Consider the following 24,306-nt stretch of genomic DNA (forward strand, 5'->3'; position numbering starts at 1 on the left):
GATGGCTTGTTGTGCACGTCAGTTGTTGTTCGCAATATGATTCCAACGTCTCACATTCCATTCTTGAGCTCGCCAAATGGTAGCGTGGTGTGGCGTGAGCACCCACGGCACCCCAACTTTTGGCGCAGTGGGTAGCGGAGCCTTTAACCAGCAGCGCGTGCAGGGCCCATCCCGACCTGAAGCCTGAAGGGCCCCGAAACGGCCTCGGGCACCAACGACGCCCCTCCTCTTGTTCTTGCACCCTTCCGTGTTCCCTGCTGAGTAGTTCTTCCTCACAAACACACGCTTTCCGACGACCTTTTATCCCCCTTCTGGTGCTTCCCTCTCCTAGACGTGCGTAGTGACCACAGCCAGCATTTCCTACACCAATATCGTCTTCACCAGCAGCGTTAGGACTCACAGCGCCCGTTGGCTATCAGCGCCATAGCCACTGTCTGCATCCACAACCCTACGCTTCTCTCCCCTGACCGCAACCTCACCACCTCTGGGAAGAGTGGCCAACTCTCGTCACCTATATTACGTGGATCATCATCTTCCAGAACAAGCAGTGCTGAGTCTTTACGACTGAGCCAGACGCAACTGAGTTCGACGCTCCAGTGACCGACCATCAAACGCAAAGCAGAGAAGAACAAGGAGGACAATGGCACAGGCAGCGCCAGCGCCTCTGGCCGGTATGTTGAGACAAGCTCCATCCTCCAGTTCGTCTTTTGACATGCTCTTTGTGGAAATTTGCTGTCGCTCACCCGGCACCCACATCTGGTACCTATTGCGCGGCTGTTTACTGACATTTGTGCGACAGAACGCGGCCCATCTCCGCTTGCGTCCAAGAATCCCTTCCGGAACCTTGTATCAGAGAACAACACCGTCAAACCAATCTCGACGAATCCTTTTCTCGATGCCAACGAGATCACGTCTCCAGACTCGGCCACCAAAACTACACCTACAACGGCCAGTGCCAGTGCCAGCGCAACCAGCCCATCCAGCATGGAGGCTAAGAGTGCCGATATATTCGTAAGCTCTGTGCTCTCTGAATCAAGCGCTGTCACTGATATTGGGCAGGCCAGTCTCGATTTGAAAGACTCAAAGCCCTCACAGCCTCCTGTTAATGGCAGTGTAAGGCGAGAGAACATGCCTCCTCCACGAACATACCCACCACGTGGCCCTCCTCTCCGTCATAGGCCTAGCAATTCGGATGAAGAACGCCGGCGACAGCAGGGGAAACCTCGAGGTCCGCCAAATGAACTTGACATCTTTGCAGATCCTCCGGACGCCAGTCGCGCGCACGAAAGACGTGCGCCGCCACGACGAAATAGCGAGTCGTCTGTTCGCGAGAAGCCAAAGGATGTGGATCCTGACGCGGAAAAGCGAAGACGAGAGCGGAGAGCACGTGAAGGCCGTGAAGGCCGTGAAGGTCGTGACGGAAAAGGCTCAATGAAGTCCAAGAAGCCAAACGCGAGGTTGGATATTATCGATAAACTGGATGTCACAAGCATCTATGGTACTGGCCGTGAGTTGTCATGTCTGTTATGGGGTGAGATCGCGCTGACTCGTGCAGTATTCCACCACGACGGTCCCTTTGACGCCTGCAACCCTCATCGGAATCGCAGAGGCGCCAGGCAAGCCCCGATGCAGGCATTTCCTAAAGACTCGCTGAATATGCAGCTCGGGGGCTCCGGGCCAAACAATTCTAAACTTAACCTTGACCAGTACCACGGCACAGGCATAGAAGCAAATCGCGATTATAATCATGCGGCGGTACAGGATGCCGATGCGGACTATATGCGCCGACCACTCCCCGAGAGGAGTGCTAGCTTCAATCCGACAGCTCGAACCGAACCCGTCCACGGTCACGAGTCAGCCGGTCTAGGAACGAGCACTTTCTTGGAGGGCACACCGGCCAGTCGAGCTGCGATCCAGCGTCGAGAGAGCGAGCAAGAAGCCGCCGATCAGGCCATGGCAGCTGGTCTATCACGGAAGAAGAGCTTGGCCCAGAGGATCAAATCTGTGCGACCGCGGGTGAATGACACGGGACGCATGACATCCCCCGAGCCCTTCCCTGCTGTGAGTCCGACCAGCCCGCTTGGGACAGGCCGGTCCGAGCAGAACGGCGTGAACCCATTTTTCAAGGATTATGACAAAGAGTACGAGAAGAAAGGTGCACAGATCGCATTTGCAGAGGAGCAACTCAAGAATCCTCCACGGACTCGGGCGCCATCCAGTCCGAAACGTAGTGCACTGACTTTGGAACGGAAAATGACGGCTGAAAGTGTCGGCCCTCCACCAGAAGAAGGCAAGGCTGGCGGTGGTGGCGGCTTTCTCAGCCGAGTCAAGAGCATCAAGGGAGGACGAAGCAAGACTCGCGAGAGGCGAAATACCGAGGCGTCGTCTAGTTGAACTGGATCGTCGAGGGAGCGCCCTGAAAACGCCAGTTTCGACCTTGGTGTCCCGCTGTGGCAAGCCTTACGGGTGCTTTTGGAAAGGGGTTTCATTCACAGGTCATTGTCCGCCCTTTTCGTTGCAGAGCATGCAAATGCAAAGGGCAGGGGGGTTCGGGAATTGCATATGTCTGGATGTCTGGATGTCTGGATTTCAAGGTCAGGCCACAATCAAAGGAGCATTTTGGGAAGGGGGCAGCGTGCGCGCGCATGGCATGAAAATTTGACGATATGACCATTCAATCGCCTGAGGGCTCAAAAAATCCCCCGGCCCGTCTGAAACCGTGAGGCACAAGCCGGATGTGAGAGAAAGAAGGGTGTGCGGATCTTGCTGCCGTCTGCCGTTTCATGGGGTGCCTCTTCGATGTCGGGAAGCCCGAGAACTGGACTGGACTAACCGGTTGACTGAGTGACTTGTTGAGTCCAAGTCCTGTCCTGTCCGGTCCGGTCCTGTACTTCTTCTCATCCTCATTTTTCTACGTTATTGACAAAACCCCGTGCGTTTCGCGTATTGTTATGTACCTACCTAGTAGATCGATGATTGAAGCCGCAGGATAGGATCCACGGACTGGCATGGCATTCCGTACGTTACTCTATATTTCTTAATTGCCGTATCCTTGCGGACACCTGTCTTTCCTATCAGAGCCACTCCTTTCCTCTCTTTGGGGAGTGTTGTTCCCTTTCTCTTCCTACCCTTTATGAGCACGCCAATAACAACAAAGTCCCGGTCTTGTTACAGTATGTAGTCAGTAGTTGCGCATGAGCTCATATGCCTCCTATTCGAGTGGACAACCTGCCTGGGCAGTTTACACGCGAGGCTGTGCCGTCATTTCGAGTCAATGTTTTGACCCCGGTCGCTTACGAGGACAATAAAGTGGGTAGCGACCAGGTACAGGTACGGAAACTACAGTAGCTACAGCAGTTGGGTGTTGGCCTCGACTGAATTTGATTCCAGGCACCGTACATGTCTCACGAGCCCTGCGTCGGATCTGGCGTTACACTGTATGATCTTGCTTGGGGGACTTGCTCCTCGCTGCTTACTGCTATGTGGCTTTTCTTTGCTCTCTGTCCATTCTTAAACCGCAGGATTCCGGGCGATAATTAATCAGCGATTCCTCTCCCAAATTTGGGCCTGCCCTTCTCGCCTGCCTTCCGCTGATATCCAGGGTATAGTGAAGAGAACCTCTACTGGAAGACCGTCCACCAATCCGAACGTAAATCGAGGTTGTATTTACACATCCCATGCACGCGTCTGTTGATCCATCCATTCGATTCGCCCACCTCGGTTCGCTTAGCGATCCTCGTTCCCACTTTGTCCAGCATTTCCATTGTGAATGCCAGAGTTATCATCTTTCACCGCACACGCCGCGACAGTCCGTAGCGAAATCAATCGCTTGGGCCGCCGACCCAATCCAACACCGCGCCAGTGACAATTGCGCCAATCACCCAGACGCCGGCATAGCCGAGTGCTCCTTGAAGTTCGACGCCCTCGACGGTTCCCCACGTCGTCAGCACCGTCTCACTGAGGAGCAATCCTGCGAGCACCACCGTCCGACGGATGAGTTCCTTCTGCCGTGCAGAGTACCAACCCCACGAGTTATAGTGGATATGGTCCCAGAACGTGGCGGTGGACGGATTGAATGCCAGCATGGGCCCCGATTCTGGCGAAATGACGACGGTCGAGCTGGTGGCGGCCGTGGACGGCGCGAAGAGGAACTCCATCATGGCGTACCCCGCGGGGAGGAGCGCAAGTAGGAGGGTAGGAAGGCCCGCAGGACCCAAGTGTGCAGGTTCAAGCGTTCTGAGTCCCACGAAATGCAGGATCAGCCATGTGGGGAGGTACGTTGCAAAGGACGCTTCTAGGAGAACGGCAAAGATTGCGGTCGCGAGTAGAGATGTTGCCAGGGTTGTGTACGGATCTGTAAGAATGGGACGGTTCCGAAGGCTGGATTTGGGCGCGTAGCTTGGTATATGAGACAGGGAGAGAGGTCGCACAAAGTAGTAAGGGAGGGAGTTGGCGACGATGGCGGAGACGGCTATGGAAGCCAACGTAATGGGGGAAATTTGGTAGAACAGGCCGAGGAGGATCGCCTGAGGTGTGTGGAGGAGAAGGGAGAGGGACGCGACGTCGTAGGCTGTAAATCATACTGTTAGCTTTTGAGCAAAGAAGATGAAAAGTGTCGCGGCCAAGGGCTCCGAGCTACAACCCGCGCGGGACATACCATCGAAGTTGCTGACCCAGTATATTCCCAACTTGACCACTTTCCAACCCAACAGCCCGAGCACCTCAGCCCATGTGCCCGGCCTCCTAGAGACTGCAGCTAGATCTCCTACTCCGACCGTTGCAGCCGCGGTTTGTAAGGCCGCTTCCAGCACCGCGCTCAACACCACACTTGCCGCAAACTTGAGCGGCTCGAATTCCCTTTCCTCGATAACGACAGGTTGTGCGCCCCGCGCGACTGGCTTTGACACAGCTACGACGGGCGAGCCCGGTGGAGATGTAGTCGACCGCGATTGACGTCGTCTGCGCGTCGTGGTCCCAGCAGGAGAGGACGGTTTCGAGCCCGGGGTGCCGGCTAATATGCCATTGACGGCGTCGGCTGCACCAGTGCTTGACGCGATGCTCGAGGATTTGTTGTGTCGACTCCGCGGAGCCATGGTGGGACCTGTGATGTTGGAGATGGATGGCTCGTGGGATGGGTGCACGAGGGTGGTCGCGAGTTCGACGAGGTCGCCGAGCATGGGAAGTTTGAGATTCCAGATGGTGCAACAGTTGGTGAGTGAAGCCAAAGGAGAGGACGAACTGCGTCAGGACGACGTGTGCGAGGACATCTGGCGCGTTCTTGGTGCTGTTGTTGGATTGAGGATTGAGAAAGTCAAGTGGCTGGAAGCGGGTGGTGAGCGAGTGGCAGACAACAGAGACGCTCGCGATCGTGACGTGATTGGCCACGCAGCGCAAGCTGAACGGCGATACGTCACAGGAATGCAGCGGAAAATAGTCTCCGGCCACGGTGGAGTATAAGTGCTCGTGTTGCAGGTGCATTCACCACATTCGGTGATTCGGTACCTAGATTACTTGAGAACGACGGACCAAAGTGCTATATACGATTTAATCAACTCTCTATTCTATTGGCGGTACCCCATGATATTTTCTAACTTCCAGAATAGAGTTGGCTGCCAAGCAGGCAGCCATGCACGCTCCACGCATACATAACCGGGCGAAAATAGCAGGAAAAGTTCGACTTCCTCTTCTTCACTATCATCGATAGGGTGACAAACAGATTAGCCGATAGATACGTGACCGTTCAGGGGGCTTTCAGACAAACAAGCGTCAATGATGAGTTTAGGACCCTAAATATCCTCGAGCGCCGGTATATCCGGTCAGCCCGTCGACTGTTCAAGTGAGCACCGTTCTGCGACAACTTGATTTCAAATGTATTTTCACTTATTGTCGAGGTCGAAACCGAAGGTCATAATCTACCCTCTCTAAGAAACGGCGCACGCCGATGCCTTCGCTGTGGGAGTCATGCCCGTGCACCATGTCTCGCCTCGTATCTTCCAGCAACTCCAGGGTAGATCTCCCAACACGATGATGAGCATTGTCGATGCCATCAAAGACAAAGCTCTTTCACCTAAACCATAGACTGGAGGGAAGCTCATTCCAAGCAACCATGAGACGCCAAAGCTGGCACAAGCAGCTTTGTTCAGGAGCTTTGTCCAAGACCAAAGACGTAATCCGAGTTTCCTCAATGCTTTCCATTCTAGCTTCATTGTTAGAAATACTTCAGTCGCAAATATGCGGCACTATATCATGACCCTCGCCCCGGTCGCATAGCTGCCAATCTTCTCCATCTGCATCAGTATCAGAGAAACCAACCGTACCCATCGAAAATGGAAGGACAAAGCCACGTCGTCGCTAGCCTCGACGACCTGGCAGACCTACTTGAACGTCACAGTCAACTCTCAACCACCTGCGACGTCTGCGCAATCAGCTCCGACAAGGTCGAAGTCAAGACTTGTTCTGGGCCTACCGCTCAGTATACCGGTTGCTGCGCCAGGAATGTCTGTCTGTACTGCGTGATGGCCGCCCAACGCGACGTGTCCCGCCTCAAAAATCAAGAACATGAACTGCACTATTGCCGCCCGTGCAGCCTGGCAGTCCAAGCCCAACAGCGACGTCAGTGCTGTCAATGTGACTCGCAAACCCGCGGGGATGTCCTCGACCAGTCGCGAGCTGAGTGGCAGTGCCCACCTTGTCGATTGTTGGTCAGCGGTATGCTCGAGCACCTCGCGCACGATATCCTGTGGAACGGCGAGGACGAAGGTCGAGTCTATCCTCGCGATCAATACGACGACGGCCGTGCTGGTCTCAAGCGATGGCTCGACCCTGCTGACGCGAATAGGAACCTCTGTCCCGGTTGTGGGTGTGATTATTTCGAGATTGTCGAGAGCTTTGATGGTGCCGAACTTGATGACTCAAGCAAGCTCCCAAAAGATCTTGTGAGGCAATGCATTCTCTGTCTTGAGCGGAAGCTCTGAGTGCAAGGTAAGTTGGATTCGACAGTCAAAGCGTATGGCAAGTCCGTGACTTGCTCGTTTGCACAGGGTCCTGATTGTCTTGTCTCGTGTCAAACAATCCTCGTCGCTCTTTACGGGGCATCCGATGGCCCAGTATGATTGTTACCCATGATATACCATTAATTTCAAGCCGTTCGCCCGCGACAGCGCATTCCATCTCTCGTTAAGATAGCTCCTCTAAGCATACATTCTTTTCAGATGACCACATCCGGCGCTCGACGCCGTGCAGTTACGTGTGATTCCAGTTCGAGCTCATTGTGGTTTTACTCCTCATCAAAGAGTCACGTACTTCTTCACCAGTTCCTTCCGTTGCCCATGAACAAGAACCTTTCCAAGTCTGAGTATACCAATACGGGCATGGCTTGTAAATCCACCGCCGAGGATTTGAAGCCGTATCCTTATTGTTCGACCACCACATTTCACCGTCTTTCAAAACTTCTCGTCCCACGAAAGCGGGATTGATTCGAGAAAGATAGTCGTGGAGTGTTGGTCTGGCAATCGAGACAAGCTGCTTTGTATACGTCGTCTCGTGATGACTTCGCCCAATGGGACCTCAGACATGTACTAGAACTAGCGGCTGCCCTATGGCCTGTCTCGTGGTAAGACCTTCGGGTACGAAAGGGCGAAAGCTGGTATGCCATGGGTAGCCAATGCGACCCATGCATCGGGGCGATCATGTTCAGTGACCGCGTTTCGTATCGGCAGAGCAAAGACTGCAACTTGAATAAGAAAACCATTGGCGCCAAATTGATCCGGATGTCGCCAGTCGATGACGGAGAAAAAACGGTGCACCGGTCCGCAAATTTCTCGGCATATATAGCGCAGCTCACCACATCACTGCAGGCACCCAATAGGAATGCCAATCTCCAAATTATTCCGAGCAGGTTGATCAGGACGCGCCGCCCGGTTCAAGAAAGCGGCCGAATCCGAGGTTTGACGGTGGGAGGAAAGAGAGTCTTTGCGCTGCTGGACTGGTTCAGTCATCTTCCTCGGGTGGATTGTCCGGAACAACTCGCATCTCGATAGAGCCGGTCTCTCGTCCTCGAGAATCCTTCGTGGTGAAGGTGTACTTGCCCTTCTGCTCTCCCTTCTGTTCAATCCACAAGTCTTTGAAGGTGAGTTCCTTTGTCCTGTTGATGCTTTCAATGGCTGAGATTCGATCCAGCGTGGCTTCCAAGTAGTCGTCAAATCCTTCTTCGGAGCATATTTCCTTGAACGCATTCATCATCGGCACGCTGTCTGCGCGGACATTGGCACTACTGTCGATCGTGAAGATGTTTTCGTGGTCGTAGCTCTGAATAAAATCAGCCCGGGTCATGATTTGACGAGCGATGTACAGCGGGATCTGTGGTAGAATGTGGCCTTGTTCTTCGTCATAATTCGTCTCCAACTCCTTGTCTTTCTGGACGAGCGCTCTGGCCAGTACCATGGCCGCGCTTGCGAATTTCTGCTGGTCCATCACATCGTCGTCCATTTCCGCGCCGAGGATACCGCATTTGTTCAAGAACCAGGTCTTTTCATACTCCTTGATCTGATGACACATCCTGAGCATGTCCGAGCTTTTAGCGACGCGGCTCAGGAAATTCAATCTTCCACCAACCAAGTCGTACACTTGCTTGAATATCTCGGGCTTGTGCTCTTCATGCGGGAAGTACTTGGCTCGATACCTCTCGAGCGCCGGAATAGCAAGGGACTTTGGCAGGTCCAGAATCGGGATCACTTCCATTCTCGTAGCATAGCGTTTGAACCGCTCATAGACCCAATAGTCGTCCGAGTTGAAGATCATGGTGACGAGATTTGCAGCAGCCCATTGCTCGGCGCGTTGCTGCATCAGTTCGATCAGGTCATTTCCGTCGTCGTCATTTCGAATGAGATGTGCGCAGTTAACGATGACAACGAGCGGGCCTTTGCGACCGGTTCTGTTGCGTCGATTCCTGTTCTTCAAGGCGACTTTCTCAAGCTTGTTGAACGCGCGCTCGATGTCCAGAAGGGCTGTCGTGTCGCGTGGCCCTCGTATCGAGAATAGAGAGCCGATGTAGTCTTCGTGAAACTCGTAGTTGAGGGCTCTACCAAGGCGGATGCGGAAGATCTCGGGATCAGCGTGCGCCTCGAACATGGAAACACCCTCTCCGTCATGCTCTTTCATGGCTTCGAGGATCATAGACGATTTCCCAGTGCCCTTCTCACCCACAAGCAGATAGTACCTACCCTTAGACTCTCCACTGATGATGGCATTGATCTTCGCCTGCTCAGGTCGCGCCACCCAATGCTCGTCGTCGTCACCAGATTGGTCTTGAGGCGGCACATGAGGCCCAGGTGGAGCAGCCAGTTCAAGCATTGGGTCTCCCGGAGCGAAAGCCTTCTCTATTTTGCGAAGGACCAGGGATTTGTAGTAAATGTGGTAGGAATAGCCCGCCAAGCCGAGGACGGCTATTGACGCGAAGGTCGTGAAGGCTGATTCAAATGCTTTATATGCGCTCGTCCCGAAACGGCTCTCCCGTCCGGGCTCGGGCTCGGGCTCGGGCTCGGGCTTCGAACGCGATTTCTTTCTAGGTTCATCGTCGTCTGGGTCTCCCCCCGGTATGTTGTTCGTGGGCTCCGTGCTAGGGCCAAACTGTTGAGCATATGCGCGGATGCTGGGCTGTTGGGGCCGCAAAGCACCCGTGCGAAAGAACAATCGAATGGCAGGAGATCTGAAGATGACGACTTGCTTCGCGGTTCTCATGTTAGAAGATATGCGCCGCGCTTGATTACAAGAATTATGATTTCCAAAATTGCATGGCCACCTCGACGGGAATAGGCGTGCGCTGAAGGAGATAAAAGCGAGAGTCGCGAAAATGGAACACAGATCAACCGCCCAGCTGTCGCGTAGTTGCTAGAACAAATGGCAAGGAACGACCTGGCAGGATACAACGTGAGCTTGAAAGACAGTGTTGGTTGTTGTCGAAGAACCGAGGATGGAAAGGGGCATCAGCTGGAGTTGAGCTGATCTCAGGTGAAGGACGCCAGATGATTTTGGTGTTGCACGTGCTCGAGTGATCGACGGCCTCACCGTCTGATTGGAACGAATAAATAGAGCAGAGCACCTCGAAGTACATCTGGACGACTGTCGGAGCTCTCGTCGATTCTCACCTTTGTCTCGCCTAATTACTTGACATGAGTCTGGGAGCACTCTATCTAGCTCAGGTAGATATCTCCCTCTTGGTAGACAGCACATAATCTCATGGTCACGCAGTACAAGCACCTACAGTACCTACCTAGGTACCAGGTACCTAAGTATCGAGGGCTGATGCCCCGGAGAAGACTCGCGAGTGGGAGCCCCCAAGGCAGTCGCGTGACCCCAAATTGGCCGTTTCGGCGTTCTTCAGGGGCACTGCAAGGCTTCGGTACCCGCGGCACTTCCCTGAGACCCCTAGAGCTCCTGACTCCAATCAGCAGCGGGCGTAGTATCGCCTGTCCAGTCGACCCGAGGAGTCCCGAACAAGACCCCGGGGCTGCTTCCATGTCCCCGGCGTGCGGTGGCCGTCGAATCACAATGCTCGCATGGCGGTGATTCTTGCTTGAAATGTTGGAGATCAAAAAATCCATCATTCTCAATCGAGGTGCAATCATTACACAGTTTTCTTTGCTGGGACCTTGTCTTTCTTCGACTCAGCATTGCGGCTTCCTTCGTGTATAGTATTTCTTCACTCCTTTTGTTTGTCAGCTTCGTTTTGACCTCCTCTGGTTCACGTCGCCGCCGCTTGTACAATACTTGATTCACCGCTCGGGACCGTTTCGTTATGGCTCAAACAAATGGTGACGTGAAGACAACTCCAGGTCAGTCGAAGCTCAGCGAACCTTGACTCTCAATCTGCTGACGTGCCGCCAGATGTAATAAATACCCATGGCGAGGCGGACTCCTCATCGGCGCTTGCCAACGGTACCAACGGCACCAACGGTCACCTGCACGACCATCCCCATACCCACGATCACGAGCATGACCACGCTCAGGATGACCCCAATGCTGGGGCGCTGTTCCAGGTCACCGTCAAGCTGCCACACAAGCCCTACAAGCAAACGATAACGGTCACGAGTCAAGAGCAGGTCCAGGATGTGCGCCAGTCCATCGTGGAGACACCTGATACCTTTCAGTACACCTGTTTCCATCTCGAGCACAATGGACAGAGGATCAATGATTTTGTGGAACTTTCCGAAGTCAAAGACCTCAAACCGGATGATGAGATTGTGCTTGTCGAGGATCCTTACACCGAGAAAGAGGCAAGGCTGCATGTTATCCGCATACGGGAGCTCATCGGCGCAACTGGAGACCGGTCCGACCAGCTGCATGGCATCTGCGCCGGGGTCTCCCTCCACGACGATAAGTTCGGCTCTGCCCACGCCCCTGCCGATAAGACGGAAGGTAATCCTTTGGCTGGCTATGAAGTCGACGGTCGTGTGGCTCTTGAAGCGATACTTCCATCCCACCAGGACACCTTGCCCAAGACCATCAAGTCGCTGTCCGTTTCCCAGTGGAATCCTCCACCATATCATCTCCGCCAACGTGGTCACCTGCTCTACTTGCTCCTGACGACGAATGAAGGCGAGCAGCACCACATTACCGCCACCGTCTCGGGCTTCTACGTCAGCAAATCCTCGAGCAACAAGTTCGACCCATTCCCTAGACCTGCTCCGAAAAACCACAGTGCCCACTCCCTGCTGACTTTGATCTCAGCACTGTCGCCATCTTTCAATGAGACTTTTGTTGAGCTTCAGAAAATGAACGGCCGCAAAGACCTTCTCACAACGTTCCCCTTCCAGAATGCGATACCTGCAAACCCATGGATTGTTTCATCTTCCTATGCACAAGGGAATCAGCACCAGGCAGACCCCACAAGAGCTCAGGAGGCATACTTGCTTGGGGGCGCTGATGGGGCCGAGAATCTTCGAGATTGGAATGAAGAGTTTCAGACAACCCGTGAGCTGCCGAGAGAAAACCTGCAGGACCGAGTATTCCGCGAGCGTTTGACCTCCAAGCTGTTTGCCGACTACAACGATGCCGCCGCCAGAGGTGCTGTGCTTGTCGCTCGAGGCGAAGTTGCGCCATTGAATCCTACCGAAGGTAGGGATGCCCAAATCTTCATCTACAATAACATCTTCTATTCATTCGGTGCCGACGGCGTCCAGACCTTTGCGAGCGAAGGTGGAGACGAAGCTGCAAGGGTTGCGGTTGGAAAGGACGTTGCCGGTGTCAAAGCAGTAAATCAACTGGACATCAACGGCCTTTTCACTCCAGGCACGGTAGTAGTAGATTACCTTGGCAAACGTATTGTCGGTCAAAGCATCGTTCCTGGCATCTTCAAGCAGCGAGAACCGGGGGAGCACCAGATCGACTATGGTGGTGTTGAAGGCCGAGACGTCGTGACCGAGAACGAGGCCTTTGTTCCAGTGTTCGAAAAGTTGTCAAAGGCGTTGCGCGTCAAGAAACATGCGGTGTGGGACAAGGAAGGTAAGCGACATGATCTCGAGGGCAGCGTTGAGACAAAGGGTCTGTTGGGCACCGACGGCCGAAAATATGTCCTCGATCTCTACCGCATCACACCGCTTGATGTGGTCTGGTCGGAAGAAGTTGCGGACGACACAGGCGACGACAAGTACCCACATCGGATGTCCGTGTTACGCCTAGAGCTTGTGGAGACGTACTGGCGCATGAAGATGCAGGAGTATGTCAGAGCAGAAATTCAGAAGCGCCGCTCGAATGGGAGCAACGGTCAGATAGAAGGCGCAAAGAACGGCGAAGAGGATAAATCTGACATCCACACATCTGAGAAGGATGAAAAGGAGGATGAAAATGGTGATTCCCCGGGGAAGGAAAGCAGCGAGGAGAAATCCGATGAGAACCCGGACGCATCTGCGAAGGCTGCTCCTGCCCTCGACCAGGAACGCGTTGACATTTCTAACTTCCATTTCGCCCTGAATCCGGATGCATTTAGTGGGCAGACACCACAAACCGACGAAGAGAAGCAAGAGTACGAGGCAGACGAGAAGGAAGTCCGAGCGGTATGCGACTTCCTGAGGAGCAAGGTCATCCCGGATTTGATCAAAGAACTCCACGACGGTGACGTTGGTTTCCCGATGGACGGCAAGTCTCTGTGTCAGCTCATGCACAAGCGTGGTATCAACATCAGGTACCTCGGAAGACTGGCCAATGACGCAGGAGAAAAAGGGCACCGCCTGGAGGCCTTCTCTGTCGTCGTCCTGCAAGAAATGGTGGCACGAGCGTTCAAGCATATTGCTAACCGTTATTTGCGGCATCTCCCCGCCATATTTGCGGGTGCTTGTGTCTCTCACCTGCTGAATTGCCTGCTGGGCGTTGATGCGAATTCAAACCCCCGAGCCGAGATTGACGAGGACCTACGTGCTCTGTACCCAGACGGAGATTTTTCATTCGAGCAGATCAACCCGTCGAAGTTGCAGGTGGAAATCGAGAAGCAGATCAAAATTCGCTATCGGTACACTTTGGAAACCGACTGGAGGACGTCAATCCGGCCGTTGCCAATGCTCAGAGAGATCTCGTTGAGACTAGGCCTTCAACTCGCAGCACGAGAGTACACTTTTAGCAAAGGTGTACAATTGTGCTTAGATTCTTCCCCAGCTCGGAGCAGCAGCGATACCCACTCAAGCAATGGGGCTGTGCCGGAAGAGGGCAGCAAGAACAAGAAGAGCAAGAAGAAGACGGGCGACCAGGCGCAAACGAATGGCCTTTCTGTCAAGTCTAGTACGACCTTCACCGCGGAGGACATCCTTAATATCGCCCCCATTGTCAAGGATGCATCGCCAAGAAGTGCCCTGGCCGAGGAAGCCCTAGAGGCCGGTAAGCTCTCCCTAGCACGAGGGGAGAAGCAACTTGGCCAGGAGCTTGTCTTGGAATCACTATCTTTGCATGAACAGATCTACGGCATTCTTCACCCCGAGGTCGCCAAGATGTACAACTCTCTGTCCACCATCTACTACCAAACCGATGAGAAGGAGGCAGCCGTGGAGCTCGCTCGAAAGGCAGTGATTGTGACTGAGCGAACACTGGGAGTCGATTCTCACGACACAATATTGGCGTACCTCAACCTCTCGTTATTTGAGCACCATACTGGCAACACGAAGCAGGCCCTGAAGTACGTCAGACACGCGCTGGAACTCTGGAAGATCATCTTTGGACCGAACCACCCCGATTCCATCACAACAATGAACAACGCAGCTGTCATGCTCCAGTCGATCAAGGAGTATTCAGAATCTCGTAAGTGGTTTGAGGCCTGCTTCACAGTCTGCGAGAGCCTGTTCGGCCGCCAATCAGTCAACGCGGCCACCATCCTATTCCAGTTGTCGCAAGCTCTGGCCTTGGACGGAGATCCACACGGTGCCGTCAACAAGATGCGGCAGGCGTACAGCATATTCCTGGCGGAACTTGGAGCCAACGACCGGAACACGAAAGAAGCCGAGAGTTGGCTGGAGCAGTTGACACAAAATGCTGTCTCAATTGCCAAGCAGGCCAAAATGTTGCAGAACCGTCGCATCACAGGCATTCGACACTTGCCGAGAATGGGTTTAGGTACGAGACTTCAGCCTCAGAATGCAAGCACAGCAGCACCCGATGCTCATTCGCGATCTGCCGCTGCGCAACCAAGCCTACGAACCGGAACGGGTGATCCCACCGTCGACACCCGCAGCATTGCGGAGCTGTTGAGATACATCGAGGGCACCGATACCAAGAGTAATGGTGGACGTACCAAGCAGAAGAAGAAATCTCTCAATCCTAAAGCCAGGAGGAGTACGGTAACAGCTTGAGGATGGAGGATCATTGAGGAAGGCTGGAATGCCTCCGAGGAAGAGTCATCGGATCTACTCAAGCAATGAGCCAGACAGAGCGTCTAGGTCGGTCACTGATTCGTTGACATCGTCTATCAAGTTCAACAACAATCGAACATTGTTCGAAGGCGGCAATGACTGAAGTCGGCTCATCACCAAGATATACTGGCGTTTTTGTACAAGCGAGCATCTGTATCATACGGGCGCATGGTGTCATCTTCTGGGTGGCCGGCGTGCACTTGGAAGCAATAGGGGTATTGGTCACCAAAAGAACAGGGCATATTGTTGACATACCAGGTTGGGATGGATCTGTACCAATGAGTCACGGAGCATAGAGGAGATGATATGTAATAACCAAGCAAGCATTCTCAACTCCTACCTCATATGAATTTGTCCGGGACACCACGGCGAGATGTGCGCTGACCAGATGCTGGAATAAGCAGAGCGAACAGGGCGGAGTTTGCGCCTCGCCCATGAAAGGCTGGGCGCTGGTCACATGCACTGCGGCGAGCATGGCGCACCATATCGCCCAGCATGTTAATTACGCCTCATATTCGGCATGCTGTAGCAGTTAATAATCACATTCATACGCTTCAGTATGGGTCCAACACGGAGCACGTGCCACTGGGCGATCCTAAAGCGTTTTAGTTTCGCGGCTCGCGAGTTTCCCCGGATTGGGAAGAGACTAGTGTCGCTAGCAGGGAACGCTCGCCGGCTCCGGACGCTGATTGGCGAGCCCATTTGTAAGCGACAAGACTTCCTGGGCGTTCGCAGCTCATGACTGTCCGCTCTTTGCAAATTCCGACAACGACCAAGCTGTTCCATCGCAAGGTACTCGTGCTCTCTCTCTTATCGCTGTCCCGTCCACAGGGAGTAATCGAGCTTCGAGGTTGAACATTCCGCCTCTTGTGACGTCGAAGACAAATATACTTCGGTTGCGGCCATTGTTATTGCGTCAACTACGCAGAAATCCCCAGCGCGTACCCACCCCACCCCGACGATCGATTACTGAGCCTGGAACGCGGTGTAATTGATTGGAAATACCGCTCACGCGACCCTCAGCCTTGCTTCATCGTCCGTTGCCTCTACGTATCATAATTCCATTTTTTTCTGGTCGAGGACCGTCATCTCCAACAGATATACCAAAGGCGTAGGGGATCCTGAGCGCCTGAGTCCGCGGGGCTGAACGACCCCAAACATGTCCCGCCGGGCGTTCACCACGAGCTCAACTTACACGCTGGCCCATACAGCACAATGTAAACTAAAGCTAGCGGCCAACCGACCTGATCGGAATCTTCGGTTCGTGCTCGGCCACGCGTTCACGCTCGACAATTTGATGCTTCGGATAGTGGAGATCGAGAACAAGAGCGCCAAGTCGCTGTTCGAGGAGGGCAAGGCACCCAGTAATCACGGCGCAGACGAGCACTACGACTGCACGGCAGCAACTCCGGTGGCGGCAGAGCCCGACCCTCATTACGACTGTGCCGCTGCACAACCCGACCCGGCGAAACCAGCCGGCGACGATAGAAGGGGCCGGAGGATAAGTTTCCAGGATAACAATGCTCGGCCTTCCAGCATCGGGACGGCGGGCGTGGCGTTGTCAAATACCAACGGGAATGGCACGTCATCGCCGGCGCGGAGACGGTCTCCTCCGCCGGTGTCCATTTCACCATCAAAATACCTCTCCGACGGCGACGAGGATGATGATACCTCGTCAGATGACTACGATGACCCGGAGAGTTATCTGTATAACTGTGAAGCCGGAGTCCCGGAAGCGGAGAAACCAGCAGTGAGGCGGCGGCCAGTGCACGATGCGTATTCCGACGAAGAGGATGCAGCGCTGGACTTGGCCGACGACGAATTGGACGACGACCTGGGTGGCCTCTCGCTGACACGCTTCCAAAGTGCATCAGCGCAACCTCCACGGATGGTTCGCTCGGATTCTTCGAGCTCCGAAGAAGACCTGGGAGATGAGCCGGTGACGCCGCCTCAACTGCCCGCCGATGTGGATGTTCGTGATATCATCGGTGGCGAGAAAGACGACGAGCTGGAGGGTCTGTATGAAAGTGTGAGGAGGTGTGGTTGTCATGGGCACCGCGGGGACCCGGATCTGGGACGCAAGGCGCATGGGGTGTGGGACATACCAGTAGAAAAAGCAGGTGGGAAACACTTGGCCGTCGTGGCTGTCGCGGGCTGAGTGGTGGGCTTGGCACGAGGCTCTCGGGAGGAAGCTGTAGTCCTGGGTGGACAGGAAACGATAGACATCGGAGAATGGGTCGGTCAAAGAGCTGTCAGTGGTGCCGAAGGCTGGGGCCGAGTCACAAAAGGAGGAATATTCTTTCAGTCGCACGTGGCGCCAATGGAGGGAAAGGGAACCAGTGGTCCATTAACTCGTTCATTCATTGATACATTCGGGTATCGCAAGGGTCGTCCAGAGTCGGGAATAATTGTGGAGAGAAGCAGGGCAGCTGAGGTTGACGTTCACGAGGGAGACAGTTTCGCTTGCACATGTCCCATTGCACGTTATTGTATATCCCACAACATCAAGTGTCATGACTCCCGTTTCCTCTTTCCCCCGACTGCCATAGGCGCATTTGTACGCGTGGCGGCGGTCTCCTGGACTTTCCTCTCCTTGCTCTTCGTATACACTGTTTCCAATCTCTTCAGCAATTGCTTGACGCTACAGCCCTCTTTTTCATCACCCATCAGTATCCTCTCGACATGCCTGACTCGGGTTCCGTCTTCGCCGATGACCACCGCCTTCTCGATCTTGCCGTCATCGGAGACCTTCAGGCGCCCGACGCGGTCGTCCGACCAGATAATGCGGAGTTGGCGGGCGTCGACCTCAAGAGTGGTCAGCGAGTCGACGTTGAACTTGCCGGTGAGTTCGTCTGGATCCGAGTCGCTGTCTGTCATTTCGGTGTCTGGGTCAGAATCGTCGTCGTCCCCGTGTTCACTGTTGGAGCTGGCTCGATCGCGCCTCTTTGCACGCTCTCCACCGGTTGAATCGGCGGGATCCCGGCCGTTGGATCTCCCTTCATTCCTGCTCCGCCTAGAGAGACCCAGCTCTTCCCTCAGCCATTCCGCTGCATCCTTCCTCAAGCGCCAGCTCACGAGGTCATACCTGACTCGTGACACAAGGATATGGAGGTCTTGCTTTCGCGCTCCTCCTGTAGTATTCTCGACCCCATCCGATCCGACATACCCTTCATCCTCCTCCCGCGTCGGGGAACTCAAGGGCAAATACTCGCGCTCGTACTGCTCCAACGGCACCAGCGCGGGAATCGTATGCCGATGAATACGTAGATCTTGTCCCCTGTCGGTCGATCGAACACAGAATATATAGTACGGAGAATCGAATTTGCCGTGGCGGTTGCAGACGTCGATGCGGATGCCGAGAAGGGGGTTCTTGGCCTGGAGTTCGGGCGAGGGGTCGATGAAGGGAAAAGCTGTCACGCCGAGGGCAAGTCGGTGAATGTTGGTCTGATTGTGCTCTTGGACGTGGTCGATGTTCAGCGGGGTGTCGTCATTTTGTTGAGGGTACGTAGTGGTGGGTGGAGAGGTGTTGGAGAGGCGGGATTGAACTTGTGTCGAGGAAAGAAGGGACGAGGTGAGGAGTTTGCGCTGTTGTGTGAGGGCTTGAATTTCGGCCCTGACCTGGGCGATCTCATCGTCTAGCAGGTCGCTCATGTTTGCGTCTGTCGAAGTTGGCGTGGAAGGGGCAGCGACGACAATTATTCGATGCAGCGGGCAGTTCATGCGCGGCTGAAATTCGACGCGTGTTTGCTTATCGGACGCGTCAGATGCTTATCGGCGTCCCCGTTCCGAGCACCGCGAGTACCCGGTAATTAGGCGCAGCACGCGCAGTCAGGGGCTGCGCGCTAAGCCCGTGGTCAGTAAAATAGCCCGTGCGACAACTCCGGGGCTGGCCTCTTGCGCTCGTGGTTGTGCCATGTTGGTCTTGGACAGAGATCATCATGACAATCGCCGACGAGAGAGTTCACTGCGGAGGGGGGAGCGATAACATGCTTCTACTTTGAGACTCGGTGACTTCTCTTTTTCTCCATGTGTTTTGAGGTATCATCAAGCAGTATCGGCCAGTGAGGTGTCGCCCCTCTGAAAGGACACAGAGTCCTTTTCCTGTACTTACCCACCCATTCCGTGCCGCCCACCACCACCAACACCACACGCTCATTTTTTTGCATGGATGCCTGACTCCTTCGCGGAACCATATACTATCCCGCTCTTCCACGCTCGCTCCCGTTCCAGAGACCGACCTATCCTTCCCGTTCACACGCACGGCCGAAGCATTACCCGACAGTCGCAAGAGATTGAACTGACCGGGTACCAATCTGAAAAACACTCCGAGGCTGAGTCCTCCAGGTCCACCAGTTCCGCTTACGAGAAGGACGAAGAAGGGGACGAGTCCGAGACAGACAGCTCCGAGAAAGACCACCTCGTCGCCGAAGGTTCCGATCCCATGCAACGCAGAAAATCGAAGAAAAACAAGGACAAATCTTCCCGACCAGATCTACGCATTCAAGTGGATCAGAACGGCAACGCGAATGGCCACGCAAACGGCGACATGGACTCCCATATTGAAATGAGACGGAAACATGTTACGAGCGACGATCCTACCGCGAATGCAAACCGAGTTATGAGCAGAGATGATTTCTCCTTGGACCGAGAGCCACCTCCGCAAACACCTCAGACGCCGGGCATGGTCAATACCAGCTTCGCCGATTTGCCTCCCAAAGACAAACGGAACTTTCTGCTGCTATGTCTCCTCTATTTCCTGCAGGGCATACCCATGGGCTTGGCCTCGGGCTCCGTGCCCTTCCTCTTAAAAAGCTACCTATCATACGGCCAGATCGGCATATTTTCTCTCGCCATATACCCATACTCTTTAAAATTATTGTGGAGTCCGATCGTGGATGCAGTCTGGAGCAGGAGATTTGGGAGGAGGAAAAGCTGGATTACTCCCATTCAGACCATCTCTGGCCTATCGATGATCTATCTGGGAGGCAACATTGACGACATGATGAAGGCCGCGGGCGAGGACGACGGAGCCGGTGTCTGGGGGTTTACTGGCTGGTGGTTTCTGCTGGTGTTCTTGTGCGCGACTCAAGACATTGCGGTTGACGGATGGGCCATATCACTCCTCTCTATCCAAAACATCTCCTACGCCTCGACAGCACAGACGGTGGGCTTGACGGCTGGCTCGTTCCTGTCATACACGGTGTTCCTCGCTCTCCAAGCCCCGGATTTCGCAAATCGCTGGTTCAGAGTCGTGCCCCAAGAGTACGGGCTCCTTACTCTGGGTGGATATATGGCATTCTGGGGCTGGGTCTACCTGATCGTGACAGTTGGCTTGGCCGTGATGAAACGAGAGGAGAAAAGCAGCGAGCGAGAAGGCATTATGGAAGTCTACCGGAGTATGTGGGCTGTGCTCAAGCTCCCCAACGTGCAGACCATCATCATCGTCCACCTGATCTCGAAGCTAGGCTTTGTCGCCAACGACGCGGTGACGAATCTGAAACTACTGGACAAAGGCTTCGGGCAGGCCAACATGGCCTTGGTCGTCCTGATTGATTTCCCCTTCGAATTAGGACTGGGATACTACGCCGGGAAATGGTCGACCGAATACACGCCTCTGCGATTATGGTGTTGGGCATTTGTAGCTCGACTGCTGGCAGCGGTGTTCGCGCAAATCACCATTATGATATACCCCGTTGGACCGCACGACCCGATCCCACTGTGGTATATGTTGGTGGTGATTTGCGCCCACGTGTACTCGACCTTTATGAACACCATCATGTTCGTCGCTTCGGCTGCTTTCCATGCCAGGATTGCGGATCCCACCATTGGCGGCACTTACATGACATTACTAGCCACGTAAGTTCTTGGCCGCTTTCACACTTCATCGGGGCCACCTACTGACTATGCACACAGCGTCTCGAACCTCGGAGGCACATTCCCGAAATTCTTCATCCTCAAGTTCGTCGACCTCTTCACCCGCGCTACCTGTATCCCACCGAGCGATCCCGATGCGTTCCTAAAATCTAACCCCGATACGACCCCCATCACATCGTCCTTCTCCTGTGCTCTTGAAGCTGACAAGACCGTCTGCCTGAAAGGGGGCGGAACATGCCTTATCCAACGCGATGGCTATTATATCACCAACGTCATTTTCGTCATTATTGGGGCGGTCACTTTCTGGATGTACATTGAACGGAAGGCGCTGGCGCTGCAGGCCTTGCCGTTACGCGCGTGGAGACTAGGCGACCAGGGGCGAGAGTATCGGCGGGTGCCGCAGAGTTGATGTTCCGATTCTTGATTTGTTTTACTGAGGCAATGACAATTGACAAAAGATGATACCCCCGAGAAACAGGCAGCTTCTGTAGGTTAGCTAGACCGGAGCGATGTTCACCAGTTCACCAAAAATATACGTCTAAATAAACTTGCAAGAGGTCACGTTCCCATCCTCAAGAACCAAGGAGTGCCAAATCCGGCACTGTAGACTGCGGTGACGGCCTTGATTCTTGCGCCGGGCCATCTGTGCCGTCCTCGGAAGTGCGGTCATGGACAAGGCTGCGAGGCTGATAGGCTGACGAGGCTGATAGGCTGACAAGGCTGATAGGCTGACAAGGCTGATAGGCTGACAAGGCTGAGCACGTGGTGCTAAAATTCAAATGACCGGCAAGGCTGGCTTCACCAAGTGACGGATCAGTCATCAATCCAGGTTTCTTGCTTGATGTTGCTAGACTTGTCATCTAACAGGCGCAGGGCTGTCTAAGCCGAAGCAATACATGATTAGGCAACAATCCGTGAGCAAGGGGTCTTCAAGAGGAAAAGTTTCGCCAGAGCATCGTCGACGGCGCGGAGCGAGGCCTGTGACTTCGATTGAGACGGGGCGGGCAACAATAATACGGGGACAAGCACCACGACTACAACAATGGAAAATTCACTCCCTCTTGGCCGAACAACAACGACGGATTCTCTTCGGTCTCGGAAATCGTCGCCTTCCCCCGATGCGCCTTCTTCGCCTGACACAACCATAACCGAGCCGGAGCAGTCACCGGGAGCGGACGACGATATCTGGGATACGTCATCCGATCATTTCCCTCTCACGACGGCTCAGCATCCTGACCATGATCTGGACGCCACATCCGCGCCCTATCCTCACGACGATGACTCGCATCCCAGATTTGTGAGAGGGGCGATTCTCTCCGACCTTCCCGCACTAAGGAGACAGCATATGACAGACGGGTATCGCGAGGGGTTGTCTGTGGGAAAGGCACGGGTCATGCAGAGCGGCTTTGACGCGGGTTATCCCCTTGGTGTGGAGGTCGGGCTGAGGGCTGGGAATGTGCTGGGGGTGCTGGAAGGTGTTATTGCCGCGCTGACGAGTTCAAAGTCTGGTGCTGGCTCGGTCAGGACAGCAAGGGCTTCACCAGCCTCGATCGAAGGCGGGCAAAGCTCAAGGGCGACGGGTGTTGCCGCTGTGCCTTCGTCCGGAACGGGCGGAGTAGAAATGACGACGGGCTCGACGCGTGAAGTCGGCAACAGGACTGCTCCGAATGAGGAAGAGCTGAGCTTCGTTCGAGCTTTATATGCTCGTGCACAGGAAGAGCTGAAAATCTCGGAACTACTGAAGGGATTGGGCGACGACAAGATTGCGGCAATACCAGACGCGGTGGCATCTACTACTGAGGGGAATTTGCCAGTGGGAGGAAAAGCTAAAACAGAGCCACCCCTGCCGAAAGAAATCGAGGATGCACTGGGGAAGTGGGAACGGCTCGTATTTGGTGCTCTAAGGCAAAGACCTGAGTATGCGGCTTTGGCGACTCCGGCCGGGAAACAAGCTACATGAGCTGGAGGTGCAGGCGAAGGCCCTCAGGAACGGGCTGGCCAAGTTAAATCTCATTACCGTGGAACGCCTCGATCAAAATGATGGCCATCAACCCTCGTGAGTCTCTTACACCCCAACCCAGGCTGTTCGGGGCCAACATAGCGAGGCTGGCTTCTGTTCTTGCGACGCCACCGAGCGCCTTGACGTCTTGGAAAGTACGTCGCATCGGCCACATCAGCATTCCACACCTGGTAGGGCTTTGGCGACAACCGTGCTGCCTCAGGGAACAGGCGAGCGCAAGACTATGAACACGTCGCAATCCAGAAGTTACAGCACGACGCCGTGACCGCTCCGATTGGCGTTAGTAAATCTGGAGCCTCCTCGCACATCTGCGCCAGCTCACTCATCTGTCTCCCTTTCTTCTCGCCTGTCGTACCGTCTGTGCCGCTTGGTCCCTCGGTTGTGGCTTCTGGTCAAATGCAGGACGTGGATGAGCAAGCAGCAGCTACCCTGATTCAGGTACCTTTCCATACATACGGTCCCGTGTCTTGTCGACGATGGCCTCCTCCAAAGACACTCGAGCGATCACAAAGAATAGTGGCAACCGTCTGAGATTCCAAAACTACAGTGAACGATCCGGCTTCTGGGCTTCTGAGAGACAGAGACAGAGACAGAGACAGAGACAGAGACAGACAGAGACAGAGACAGAGACAGACAGAGACAGAGACAGAAGTACAGACCCAATTCTACCCACAGAGTCAAACTTCGACAATGCAGGAATGCATCGCAACCACAATCCCCAGCGGCACCTACAGTACTCCGTAGGCACGATTACTATGCGCCCAGACCCCAACGTATGCAGTACGATTTCAAAAATCAAAGTGACGCGCACGCTCCGATCGTTCTGGCCGCGAAAGATACCACGGGACCGTTACCGGACTTGGACTCGAATTGGACTTGAACCAATTTTGACCGGGCCCTGACTTGATAATGGACCTAGCCCTGGACTTTGACGCTTGAGGCGACGTCGCTGCTAGCTGCCAGCGCGGTGGTCAATTCGCCGGCCATCACGGTCCAGGCACCGGGTTGTTGCGGTGGCATTTTATCATGATGGTCCACGTGGCACTCTCACTTTCATTCTCACTTTCATTCTCACTCTCTATCGACACGTACTACGGTTATACATAGAAGTGGTCCAATGAAACAACGCTATACGGGACCCCGCTGCTCTACATAGCAAAATACAACGATGACTATGCATATGAGATGGATGCCCTGGATCATGAAGAGCATCATGCAAACGGGTTAAAAGCTCACTGACAAGCCAAAGAAAGTGTTTCGCTGTTCATAATTACCCTTCATTCGTTGGCGCTACCTTTTGTTTGTCGAATTCAAGGAAAGACTGAGTACGTACTCCGTACTGTAATGCGGCTGGTGTGGTTGTGGTTGGCAAGGCTGCCGTTTCCCTGTACTCCCGTACAATGTTCAGAGAGGCAACCCAGCGTTCTGATTAGTGGAAGTTTAGCGCGAGGCTGCGCTCCTTTCCTTTTTTGTTTCGTCTTTTTGCTTTCCGATAATTTCATAGAGAGACGACATACACGG

The 24,306-nt window shown here is 54.2% G+C and overlaps 9 protein-coding genes across 9 annotated transcripts; 6 read left to right on the plus strand and 3 right to left on the minus strand.

The window, feature by feature from the left end:
• Positions 1-640: 640 nt before the first annotated feature.
• On the plus strand, positions 641-2,394 carry G647_00759 (uncharacterized protein; the record flags this gene model as incomplete). The annotated part of the gene is made up of 4 exons (XM_008724162.1): positions 641-671; positions 800-1,011; positions 1,060-1,507; positions 1,556-2,394. 4 exons carry the CDS (start codon positions 641-643, stop codon positions 2,392-2,394), a joined length of 1,530 nt encoding a protein of 509 aa, XP_008722384.1.
• A 1,427-nt stretch (positions 2,395-3,821) lies between these two features.
• G647_00760 (uncharacterized protein) lies at positions 3,822-5,093 on the minus strand (the record flags this gene model as incomplete). The annotated part of the gene is made up of 2 exons (XM_008724163.1): positions 3,822-4,570; positions 4,658-5,093. 2 exons carry the CDS (start codon positions 5,091-5,093, stop codon positions 3,822-3,824), a joined length of 1,185 nt encoding a protein of 394 aa, XP_008722385.1.
• A 1,617-nt stretch (positions 5,094-6,710) lies between these two features.
• Positions 6,711-6,974, plus strand: G647_00761 (uncharacterized protein; the record flags this gene model as incomplete). Its single annotated transcript, XM_008724164.1, has 1 exon — positions 6,711-6,974. The coding sequence occupies one exon, from the start codon at positions 6,711-6,713 to the stop codon at positions 6,972-6,974; it is 264 nt and encodes an 87-aa protein (XP_008722386.1).
• A 1,015-nt stretch (positions 6,975-7,989) lies between these two features.
• On the minus strand, positions 7,990-9,738 carry G647_00762 (uncharacterized protein; the record flags this gene model as incomplete). The annotated part of the gene is made up of 1 exon (XM_008724165.1): positions 7,990-9,738. The coding sequence occupies one exon, from the start codon at positions 9,736-9,738 to the stop codon at positions 7,990-7,992; it is 1,749 nt and encodes a 582-aa protein (XP_008722387.1).
• Positions 9,739-10,795: 1,057 nt separating this feature from the next.
• G647_00763 (uncharacterized protein) lies at positions 10,796-14,831 on the plus strand (the record flags this gene model as incomplete). The annotated part of the gene is made up of 2 exons (XM_008724166.1): positions 10,796-10,832; positions 10,885-14,831. 2 exons carry the CDS (start codon positions 10,796-10,798, stop codon positions 14,829-14,831), a joined length of 3,984 nt encoding a protein of 1,327 aa, XP_008722388.1.
• Positions 14,832-16,050: 1,219 nt separating this feature from the next.
• Positions 16,051-17,049, plus strand: G647_00764 (uncharacterized protein; the record flags this gene model as incomplete). The annotated part of the gene is made up of 1 exon (XM_008724167.1): positions 16,051-17,049. The coding sequence occupies one exon, from the start codon at positions 16,051-16,053 to the stop codon at positions 17,047-17,049; it is 999 nt and encodes a 332-aa protein (XP_008722389.1).
• Positions 17,050-17,402: 353 nt separating this feature from the next.
• G647_00765 (uncharacterized protein) lies at positions 17,403-18,542 on the minus strand (the record flags this gene model as incomplete). The annotated part of the gene is made up of 1 exon (XM_008724168.1): positions 17,403-18,542. One exon carries the CDS (start codon positions 18,540-18,542, stop codon positions 17,403-17,405), a length of 1,140 nt encoding a protein of 379 aa, XP_008722390.1.
• Positions 18,543-19,059: 517 nt separating this feature from the next.
• G647_00766 (uncharacterized protein) lies at positions 19,060-21,174 on the plus strand (the record flags this gene model as incomplete). Its single annotated transcript, XM_008724169.1, has 2 exons — positions 19,060-20,747; positions 20,805-21,174. The coding sequence occupies 2 exons, from the start codon at positions 19,060-19,062 to the stop codon at positions 21,172-21,174; spliced, it is 2,058 nt and encodes a 685-aa protein (XP_008722391.1).
• Positions 21,175-21,807: 633 nt separating this feature from the next.
• Positions 21,808-22,725, plus strand: G647_00767 (uncharacterized protein; the record flags this gene model as incomplete). Its single annotated transcript, XM_008724170.1, has 1 exon — positions 21,808-22,725. One exon carries the CDS (start codon positions 21,808-21,810, stop codon positions 22,723-22,725), a length of 918 nt encoding a protein of 305 aa, XP_008722392.1.
• Between the last annotated feature and the right edge of the window lie 1,581 nt (positions 22,726-24,306).

Source organism: Cladophialophora carrionii, assembly GCF_000365165.1.
Source record: "Cladophialophora carrionii CBS 160.54 unplaced genomic scaffold supercont1.1, whole genome shotgun sequence".
Taxonomy (NCBI): Eukaryota; Fungi; Ascomycota; class Eurotiomycetes; order Chaetothyriales; family Herpotrichiellaceae; genus Cladophialophora; species Cladophialophora carrionii.